Below are 11479 nucleotides of genomic sequence, written 5' to 3'. Positions count from 1 at the left end.
ATACTATTCTCTTCATACACACAGCAGGCTAAACGCGTCGTCTCCCAGCGCCGATCGCTCTAATTCCGGCGGTGCAACCGCCTTCTGCTACGGTTTTAAGCTTAGGCGGTTTTTCGGAGTCAGAGTACGGAAGGAGAGGATGGAGAAAATCGGGACCGGCGAGGGGAAGGATCTGGTGGATGTAAGCTCCGCCGTCGGCGGCGGTGTCCAGGACATCTACGGTGAAGATCACGCCACTGAAGACCAGCTCGTCACTCCCTGGACCGTCTCTGTTGCCAGGTCATCCCAAAATCCCTCTGATTCGCTTTCTCGATTACCTTTTTTTATTCTTTGTCAGGTTTACAAGCAATTATTATCACTTCTATTCTTGGTTGCAATGTATTAATTAGTATAATTATACAATATGATCAATATACCATGAAACTTTTCATCTGATTTCTTAGATTCCTTGCTTGCACAGACTTTCTGTATTGTATTTTATTTTTTTTAGCTAAATCTGGAGAGGAGAGGATACTCTATCCCCTGAATGTCTCTTGCTTGATTCAAGCATTATTTTCAATTTGATCAACCATATTCTTAAACACTTAGCATTCAGAAATCCAAATTATTAAAAGATGACAATAGCTGCTTCATCTGCTTGGCTCATGAAAAGATTGGTGGTTCATGTTACAGTGGATATACATTGTTGAGAGACCCACACTTCAACAAAGGACTCGCTTTTACAGAGAAAGAGAGAGATTCGCACTATTTGCGCGGCCTACTGCCACCTGTCGTTTTAAGCCAAGAACTCCAGGTTTCCCTCTCATTGTTCGAAACGACTTATACTATGAACCGAAAGAAGTATATAGTACCATTGAATCCCTCTACTGATCATTGTGTCTAACAACAATCTGTTATTTTGGCAGGAGAAGAAGTTGCTGCAGAATATTCGTGAGTATAAAGTCCCTCTTCAGAAATACATGGCTTTGATGGACCTTGAGGTACTTACTGTCTGGTAAAAACATACCTTACAGTACGAAATGTGAACATACTTTAAATGTGAACTTCTGTACTAATTAGTAAGATAGTATTGGTCACAGTTAAAGTCATTATTATATGTAAGCATAGCATGAAAGTCTATTTTTGTTCCTCCAGGAAAGAAATGAGAGGTTATTCTACAAGCTTTTAATCGACAATGTTGAGGAATTGCTCCCTATTGTCTACACTCCAACTGTCGGTGAAGCTTGCCAGAAATATGGAAGCATATTCAGCCGTCCTCAGGGTTTATACATTAGTCTTAAAGAAAAGTGTGTAACCATTATATTATACTTAACTGTAATTCTTATAAAAAAAATGTACGCGAGAAAATGATTGTGTTTGACAGGGGAAAGATTTTGGAGGTACTTAGAAATTGGCCTGAAAAGACTATACAAGTAATTGTTGTTACTGATGGTGAAAGAATTTTAGGACTCGGAGACCTCGGTTGTCAGGTTAATTACAATCTAACCTAGAAGTATATATATATAATATATTATGTACAACAAAAATAATAGTTTTATACTTTTATTGTTGCGTTTTCTAATTTCAGGGAATGGGGATACCTGTAGGAAAATTGGCATTATATACAGCTCTTGGAGGTGTTCGTCCTTCGGCAGTAAGTCTACTTAACAAAACCTATTTCTCATTATATTTCCATTTTTATGTCTACTGATCCATTTTTTTTGTTCTGATGTATGATTACAGTGTTTGCCTATAACCATTGATGTTGGAACTAATAATGAGAAATTGTTGAGTGATGAGTTTTATATTGGGATTAAGCAGAAGAGAGCTAGAGGACAGGTGGTGTCTTATTTTACTAAATGCAATTATGCAATTTTTCGGGTTCTGATTTTTTTATTGGCAGGAATATGATGAACTCATGGAGGAATTTATGACCGCTGTGAAGCAGAATTATGGTGAAAAAGTTCTTATACAGGTTAATCACAACTCTCTTATGCTTTTTTTTTATTCATTGTACATATATATTCAAACTTAGTTTCTTAATGTCGTGCAGTTTGAAGACTTCGGCAACCACAATGCTTTTACATTGCTTGAAAAATACTGCAAGAGCCATCTCGTCTTCAATGATGATATCCAGGTAGTTACAGAAGAACTATGGTGAAAATATCAATATTTCTACACTTAATTAATCAATCAATCTATGCGGTTGATTTTGCAGGGAACAGCGTCTGTGGTTCTTGCCGGGGTAGTTGCAGCACTGAAGTTGATTGGTGGAACTCTACCTGAACAAACATTCTTATTCTTTGGAGCTGGAGAAGTAATTTAGAAAAATTATGAAATATTTTGTTATCCTAATTATTATGATAAATCAATCTCTATACATACTTTATGATTCCAGGCTGGGACAGGCATAGCAGAGCTTATTGCCCTTGAGATGTCGAAACAGGTAACTGTACAATTTTAATACTTTATAAGCATATAATGACTTATAATGTACCATACTGTTGCAGGCAAATGCCCCTTTAGAGGAAACACGCAAAAAATTTTGGCTTGTAGATTCAAAGGTATGATACAGCAATTAATACTAGTTGCAAAAAATTTGATATTTTTCAAACTTGTCATTAAATGAGTTTTTGTATGCAGGGATTGATTGTGATTTCCAGGAAGAATTCTCTACAGGACTTCAAGAAGAGATGGGCTCAAGATCATGAGCCCATCGGTGATCTTCTTGGTGCTGTCAAGGTAAGAATACTTGATATATATACTCCCTCTGGATACGAATACATATCATTTTAGAGTAACTATTTTGGATATAAATATGTCATTTTATCACTCCCTATTTTTACTATATTTATCCTTATGCAGTTATTACATTAAAAACTATTTTATTTCTCTAGACATTGCTTTTTAGATTTCCAATGTCACTTTAGTAGGGTTATTTAGGTAAAAAAATTTCTATCTCAATTTATGTAAAATTTTATCTAAATATTAGATTCCGTTGAGATTAGACCTTAAAATGTTGAACCGCGCTATCCAAATAATGAACCTTGATATGAATTTGTGAACTTACCAAAAAAGATGGAACTTTTTTTTGAGTTATTTACAAAATTGCCACCCGGTCACTTTTTCATCACTTTTCTATTCTTTAGTAGGTCTAGAAATTTACACTCAAGGTTCATAATTTACTACTCTATGTTTTCGCATTTTAAGACCTAATTTCAGCATAAATTTTCTATATATATGTGTGTGTGAGATCTGGATAATGTCAGAATATTCTAGTCAATTTCTTTTATTTTATTTTGCAGGCAATTAAGCCTACAATCTTGATTGGGTCATCTGGAGTTGGCAATACCTTTACGAAAGAAGTCATCGAAGCCATGACATTGTTTAATGAAGTAAACCTCTTACACTCCATGTTTGATTTGAGAGAGGAAAGGGAGAAAACGAAACTCTGAAGTTCTTTACTGAATTAATCAAACAAGGATTACAAGGAGAGAGAGTATTTATATGACTACAGTAATAACAGAAATAACAAACTAATACACTGTAGTTAACAAACTAATACACTGTAGTCTAACACCCCCCTCAGTTTGGTGCTACTTCAAGGAGTCCCAAACTGGAAATAGCAGACTGGTGTTTCGGACCACTGAGAGGTTTGGTAAGAACATCCGCTACTTGTGATGTAGTTGGAACATGAGTGAGGGAAATCAACCCCTCTTGAAGCTTAGAACGAACGAAATGGCAATCAATCTCAATGTGTTTCGTTCGTTCATGGTAAACAGGGTTACGAGCAATGTGAATTGCAGCTTGGGAATCACAATTTACTGGGATAGAAGCAATGTGAGGTAAACCAAGTTCAGTTAGTAGTCTGGAAAGCCATGCCAACTCTGCTGTCAAACGCCTTATGGACCTATACTCAGCTTCTGCTGATGAGAGGGAAATTGTGGATTGCTTCTTTGACTTCCAAGAGATCGGAGAAGAACCCAAGAACACAATGTAACCACTGACACTCTTTCTAGAGCACGTGTAAGCAGCCCAATCAGAGTCACAATAAGCCAACAATGAAGATCCAGGAGAACTAGACAGGAGAATGCCATTAGTAAGGGATCCCTTGAGATACCTGAGTGTATGTAGAGCTGCTTGGAAATGCTGATGTGTGGGCGAATGCATGAACTGACTCAAGTGTTGGATGGCAAAGTAGATGTCTGGTCGTGAGTTGCAAACAAAATTTAGCTTCCCAACAAGGCGTCTGTAGGGAGTAGGGTCAACAAGAAAATCAGTGTTACAGTCAGTGAGCTTCACTGTAGGATCCAGAGGGCTAGAGGTGGGTGGAAGATTATCTGTGTCAAAGTCTTTTAAGACCTCCATGATAAATTTCCTCTGAGTCATGATTACCCCTTTAGCAGAGCGCAATAACTCAATTCCTAAGAAGAAACTTAGATTGCCAAGATCCTTAATTCTGAAGGTTGAATCAAGGAAAGCTTTAACACAGTCAATGCCTTGAGGATCATTTCCTACAATCAATATGTCATCCACGTAAATGGCAAGAAAGATGACAGAGGAATCCCCGTTTTTGGAAAACAATGAGTAATCATTGTCAGATTGCTTGAAACCTTGAGACAATAAAGCATCTGACAGTTTGGAATGCCATTGCCGAGAGGCCTGTTTAAGGCCATATAAGGATTTATTGAGACGACATACCAAATTGGGAGAGGCAGGCAGACCTAGAGGTAGTTTCATGTATACCTCCTCCTTTAAATCCCCATGAAGAAATGCATTATTGACATCCAACTGGCACATCTTCCAGTTGTTCTTTACAACAACAGTGATTAAGCTTCTTATGGTGGTCATCTTCACCACTGAAGAGAAGGTCTCTGTGTAATCGATCCCTTCCTTCTGAGTACAACCTTTAATCACCAAGCGAGCCTTATGTCTCTCTAGAGACCCATCTGCCTTATATTTGATCTTGTAAACTCATTTAGAACTAATGGGTTTCTTTCCACTGGGCAAGGGAACAAGATCCCAAGTATGGTTAGCATCAAGAGCAGCAAGTTCAGTGTTCATGGCTGCTTGCCACTCAGGATAAGAATTGGCAACATCAAAGCTTTGGGGCTCAGATAAGGAGAGTTGACAAGCATTGAAGGCAAAAGCTTGACTCTCAGGATAAAGATCACTGTATGAAATGCTAGTGGAAAAAGCAGAGTTCAGTAGACTGTCACAGGATGAGTTATGGCATTCATAGTCCTGCAAGTAAGGAGGGAGGAGCCCTGAAACGTGAACCCCTGCCTAATGGTTCAGTAGGAGAGGTTAAGGCGGGAGATTCAGTGGTGGTAGGGATGATATGTAATGGAGGGAGGTCGTTTTCAAAGAGGAAAGGGGATGGTGAGGAAGGATAATAAGATGGCAAAGGATCACTGGAATCATTGGCAAAAGGGTAGGTGTCTTCATGGAAGATAGCATCTCTGCTGAATAAAATCTCATGAGTATCAAGATTGTATAGCTTGTAAGCTTTCTTAGTGCTAGGATAACCAAGAAATATGCACCTACCAGCTCTGGGCATGAACTTTGATCTTCCTGCAAGAATAGTAGAGGCAAACACAAGACTACCAAATACCCTGAGGTTAGACAGATTAGGCTTTCTGTTGAACAGAATTTCATAGGGTGATTTACCATCAAGAACTGTAGAAGGAAAACGGTTGGTAAGGAAGCAAGCAGTTAATACAGAATCACCCCAAAATTTCAGAGGCAAATGAGCTTCAAACATCAGTGCCCTAGCAACCTCAAGGAGATGTTTGTGTTTTCTTTCCACAATGCCATTCTGCTGAGGTGTGTACACACAAGAAGTGTGGTGAAGAATCCCTTTCTCTTTGAAGAATTCAGATGTAACTTTGCTTCCACCAAGCTCAAGGGCATTGTCTGATCTAACAATTTTGACTGAACAATCAAACTGAGTATGCACCATAGAGATGAAATGCTTCAAAGCAGTAAATGCACTAGACTTATCATGTAACAAATGCACCCAAGTAGCTCTGGATTTGTCATCCACAATAGTAAGAAAGTAAGTAAATCCATCATAAGTGGGAGTCTTGAAAGGACCCCAAGTGTCTACATGGATCATATCAAAATTACCAACAACATGTGTGGAACTATTTGGAAAAGGCAATCTATGGTGCTTAGCCTGTGCACAAACAAAACAAGGAGGGACAGAATCCTTATTGAAATCTAAATCATACAGCAATTTCAACTTGGAGAAAGGTAAATGTCCTAGCCTCTTATGCAATAACAGAGCTGTACTAGTGGATAAAGGAAGAGCAGAGCTAAAACAGGCCTGTGAAGATCCTTGTTCAAACAAGTACAGATTCTTTGATACTCTACCAAGGACTATAGGCTAGGGCAGAGTCAACCCCTGCAAAGTACACAATGTCTCATTAAACACAGCATTGCAATGTAGCTGAGTCACAAGCCTCTTGACTGACAACAAGTTGAAAGAGAACGTAGGACATATAGCACATTCTCAATCACAAGATCTCCTGTCAACTGAATTCTACCAACAATACTGACCGTAAGAGAACTCCCATTGGGAAGGTTAACAATGATAGGTCTGGACAGAGAACGGTGATCAAGAAACAAAGATAGTTGGAAACACATATAGTCACTAGCTCCTGAGTCAATAATCCAAAATCTATTCATGGATCCAAAGCCAAGGCCAACAAAAGAAGGAGGAACCATACCAGACATGTTACTGAAAGCAGAATTGTCGGATTGAAGGAGTTGGCGAAGCTGAGTTAGTTCAGAAGCAGAGAAAGACACTGGAGCCGCATAAGAACTTTGAGCAGTGTGAACGCTTACAGTCTTCAGAGTAGAATCATTGGATTTGGGAGGATAACCAATAATCTTGTAGCAAGACTCCTTGAGATGACCCGGTTTCTTGCAGTGACTGCATATTTTGAAATTCTTGCCTTTATAATTCGATTTTGGGGATGGAACTAGAACCAGCATGAAAAGAAACAGATTCTTGAGGTAATGTGGACATGGATTTGATCTGTCTTTGCTGTTCTTCCTCAATCAAAGTAGCATAAGCACTGTCGACAGTTGGAAGAGGAGTAGTCATGAGAATATGTCCTCTAATCAAGGAGTAATGATCCTGGAGTCCCATAAGGAACTGATACAGGCGTTGTTCATCCTCGAACCTTCGAATTGCGACAGCAGAATCACAAGAGCAAGGAGGAATCACTCTTACAGAGTCAAGTTCATCCCATAACTTGGAGAGGCGAGTAAAATAAGAAGCAATGTCATCAGTTCCTTGAGAAATTGAAGCGATCTCCCTTTGAATCGCAAACTTTTGAGATCCAGATGCTTTGCCGAATCTGGATTGAAGTTGAGACCAAATCAAGGCTCCCGTGGGAACAAAAAGAACACTATCGGCAATTGGCTTCTCCAAGGTTGAGATGATCCAGGAAGTGACAAGATTATTGCAGCGATCCCATACAAGAGCCTTCGCCGCCTCAGATGCAGCTGTAGGGCGAGGAAAGGAGCCATCGACGAAGCATAGTTTGTTCTTGACACTTAACGCGATGAGCATGGCGCGTCTCCATGTCAAGAAGCTTTTACCGTCGAATTTGAAACCTAGATTCAGACCAGGTCCATCAGAATGATGGATGTAAAGAGGATCTCCGGCTTCGATGGGAGAAGCGGCCGGAGGAGTCACCATTGAGCAGTTATCAGTCGGCGGTGACGAAGAATGATCAATGAAGATCAGTGAGGAGCACCGGAACGATCGAATTCCGATGGCTCTGATACCATGTTTGATTTGAGAGAGGAAAGGGAGAAAACGAGACTCTGAAGTTCTTACTGAATTAATCAAACAAGGATTACAAGGAGAGAGAGTATTTATATGACTACAGTGATAACAGAAATAACAAACTAATACACTGTAGTTAACAAACTAATACACTGTAGTCTAACACTCCACCTGTAGTTACTATGTTTGATTTGACTCTAGCACGGTGGACATCATGAGTTATGTAATGCAGAAACCTTTGATTATGGCTCTCTCGAATCCCACTTCTCAATCAGAGTGCACTGCTGAAGAAGCATACACATGGAGTAAGGTAACACCTATGATTAAACCTCAATCAATCATTGTTCCATTAATCTATCCCTAACCTTCATTTTTCACATACAGGGCCGTGCGATATTCGCCAGTGGAAGCCCATTTGACCCCGTTCACTATCAAGACAAGGTTTTTGTCCCTGGCCAGGTAATCAAAAACATCCATCGAATTATATATAATGCTTCTTAAAGATGATTATTCATTTCCATGATATTCGAAAAGGCCAACAATGCGTATATCTTCCCTGGATTCGGTATGGGACTGGTCATCTCCGGCACAATCCGAGTGCATGTCGAGATGCTACAAGCTGCATGTAAGTAGATGATGAAATAATAATATTTCTTCATTCAAACACTATATTTCATAAGTTCGCTTACCTGTAATGGGTTTTAATGGCAGCGGAAGCTTTAGCTGGGCAAGTAACTGAAGAGAATTACGAGAAGGGTATGATATATCCGCCATTCTCGAATATCAGGAACATATCGGCGCATATTGCTGCTAAAGTTGCAGCAAAGGCATACGAGCTTGGTGAGTACTTAAATTTAAGCTAAGATTATATATCTATGGGGGAAAGTGAGTTTATGTATTTTTTGGGTGTAGGATTGGCGACAAGACTACCTCGTCCACAAGATCTGGTTAAGTACGCAGAGAGCTGCATGTATAGTCCTGTATATCGGGGTTACCGTTGAATAAACCACATGGGTTACTACTTACTACTGTACAATGCAAATGTTACTATCGTACTGTGTGTATAGCCGCAAGGCTTAAAATGCCTACTGACACTCTCAGCTTTCTTTGGGTTTGCTTTCGTCCGAGTGCATGTGACATTGATGTAATAAATTTGCGTGGTTCATGTGGTTCAGTAACGTGTTTTTTAACATACAATACAAATGATAACATCTGATGTAAAAAGCCTAAATCACTGGATGGGATTATCTTTAGAGGTTCATAACTTTCAGTTTAGAATGAAGTGCAAGAATGAAATGAGCGTTACAACGTTCTTTGGAGTTAACTGTTGGATTGAGGGAGCTTTTTCACAAATTAAATTTCTAGAACTTGGAATTCGATCAATTAGTTCTAGTGAAGAAAGAAGCTTAACAATGAATAACAAGGAATGCTCGAAGAAGTGAGAACCTTCAATTCCTAATGAATCTAGGATAAAACTCACCACTACTTGTATTGATCAAGGTTGCTTTACACTTGTGTTTTACAAAGATGATACTCACAATTCTCTCTAGAACTTATGATCTCACTTCTCTCGTACAAACACTTCTCAAAGCTACCTTTACAATAACGCTCAAAGCTCTATATCAATAGGAAAATCAGTAACCTTTTCCTAGTTCTAATTCTTCATATACATAGATAAAGCTACAAGCTAGCGTACAGCTGATTTACACAACGTGTCTGAATTCTAATTGACTGTCAAGAAATCCATTCTTGATTCTGTTGAATGGAATTTTCCAGTGAACCATGAGGTGACACGTAGACCCAAGCTTGCTAACAGAATTTCGTAGCGTGCTTCCAACTTGCATAAACGACTCCACGTGTACGGTGGATATTTCAACTCGCGTTGCCACTTGCTTCGCATTTAAAACATGCGCTAATAAGAAAACCTACCAAAGCGAGTCCTTTTTAGTTTTCTGCCACTGAATATTATTCAGCTTAATATTACGCTTCTTCTTACTCTGTAATATTTAGCGCAATACTCTCGCTGATTCAGCTACCTTTATAAATGTTCAACAACACCTAAAGGCTATATAAATCGTTGAAGCGAGACTTGTATGCTACAAGCTTAACTTTATTATAGTCATTCACATCCTTTAAACTCTGTACACTTGTGAAATCATTAGCTATTAAGTTTGCAAACGTAAAAACTTAAGAAACTCAGTTAAGCTACCTTTGCTCAACTAACAATTTCCTCGTTTTTGATGATTTCAAACTTATTTGAACCATGCACAAAAAATCATAATGAATTGAATCACATCTCACTGAAAATATTAGAAAGTTGAACTTTCACTTACACTTCACTTTACCTTTAAGTTAAGTATACCTCTCACCCCCCCCCCCCCCCCATTGAGATCAAGACGTGAATGTTCAAGAATGCCTACATGCACATTTCAAAATTCCCACTTTTGATATCATCGAAAAGGCAGTCATAAGACAACATATAGGGAACTATGAGAACTCCTAGTATACTAACTCCTTAAGCATGCATGAATGTCAGTAAAGTCAAGTTAAACACAAATATCACCTATTCAACCAATCACAATCAGCAAAAACAAAATAAGCATGCATTTATATTCATATAAATAACTTTCATCACACAAGCAAAATAGGCTAAGAAAACATAAGCTGGCTTAGACAAACGGTAAGAAAAAAAAACACTTGGCAAGACTGGACTAAGGCTGACCTTTCTTCTCTTCAGTGAGCTTGCGCTCAATCTTCAACATTTCACCAGCTACCTTCACAATATCTGTGAGCTGGTAAGCTATCAATGCTAGTCTGTCAGATTTCTCTTTTGCACTGTCTCTGATTGCGGTCTCAATTCTTTGTAAAGCTTGAGTCACTGCAAAGCTATCAAGACCCGAGCTTGCCTTTACTTATGTTTTCGGCTGTCGCTTGACTTCGACCTTTTCTTCTACATCAGCATCAGAATCATCCATATCTTCCAACTCTTCAAGCACGCTTTCAGACAAGACTTCATCAAAAACTTCTTCATTCTCAGCTGAATAGATATCATGCTTCGTCATTAGACGATGTGAGGAAATGGCATGTATTCTTTGGTGTTCGCCATTGTTGTGTACATATGAGTGTACATGATCCGAGGCGTATCTATCAACTCGTGCTTCATGCACTTGTACAGTAGAACTCCATCAACGATAGTTACTACGTCGCTACGATCCTTTCTTGGCATGATGTTGCGTACTATAATTTAATGAATAACTCTGAGAGAATAAGGAAGCAAGTCTACCTTGAGCTCCTTCTCATTCCAGTTTGAGCTGAATAGGTCTCGCTTGATCTGGATCGCTCCTCCAGGCCAATTCTTCTTAGCAAGAAAGTTGAAGCTTCCATCATTAGTGGTCATATTGATCGCATCGACAAACTCCGTGATTGAGATGAAGACCGAATTCTTGTTCCATTTGAGCACTACCATCTTGCTTGGGCTGTGTGGATCAACTGGCTCATATGGTTTCATGTTGCTATAGAATGACTTGATCATATCTGGGTTCGCTTGAGTTGGAGAGAACTCTAGTTTATCCAACCTTGCAGATTGAGCATGTCAAAGGCATCTTGAATCTAAAACTTAGACTGCAAACCTTTCCAAGTCTCGGGAGTTGTGATTACTGGAGGGAGCATTTGGCGTTTATCCATACTTGAAGCTATAAC

General features: G+C 39.1%; 1 protein-coding gene across 1 annotated transcript; it reads left to right on the top strand.

Annotated features, from left to right (window-relative positions):
* Positions 1-139: 139 nt before the first annotated feature.
* LOC141249598 (uncharacterized) lies at positions 140-8781 on the top strand. The gene is made up of 19 exons (XM_073669702.1): positions 140-279; positions 673-793; positions 906-980; positions 1135-1286; positions 1364-1469; positions 1568-1633; positions 1723-1818; positions 1883-1954; positions 2033-2116; positions 2198-2296; positions 2378-2425; positions 2490-2543; positions 2623-2721; positions 3285-3374; positions 8013-8090; positions 8165-8239; positions 8315-8405; positions 8492-8620; positions 8693-8781. Exons 1-19 carry the CDS (start codon positions 140-142, stop codon positions 8779-8781), a joined length of 1764 nt encoding a protein of 587 aa, XP_073525803.1.
* The last annotated feature ends 2698 nt before the right edge of the window (positions 8782-11479 follow it).

Source organism: Phyllobates terribilis, unplaced genomic scaffold (genome assembly GCF_046119375.1).
Source record: "Phyllobates terribilis strain yellow unplaced genomic scaffold, ASM4611937v1 Scaffold_4816__1_contigs__length_56881, whole genome shotgun sequence".
Taxonomy (NCBI): Eukaryota; Metazoa; Chordata; class Amphibia; order Anura; family Dendrobatidae; genus Phyllobates; species Phyllobates terribilis.
The sequence above is the reverse complement of the archived record's forward strand: the minus strand, read 5'-3'. Positions and strand labels throughout refer to the sequence as shown.

Coding starts and splice junctions, on each gene's coding strand:
- LOC141249598 (XM_073669702.1), top strand. CDS start 140: ATGGAGAAAATCGGGACCGGCGAGGGGAAGGATCTGGTGGATGTAAGC. Junction 8,406..8,491: donor CGAGATGCTACAAGCTGCAT/GTAAGTAGATGA, acceptor TTTTAATGGCAG/CGGAAGCTTTAGCTGGGCAA. Junction 8,621..8,692: donor AGCAAAGGCATACGAGCTTG/GTGAGTACTTAA, acceptor TTTTGGGTGTAG/GATTGGCGACAAGACTACCT.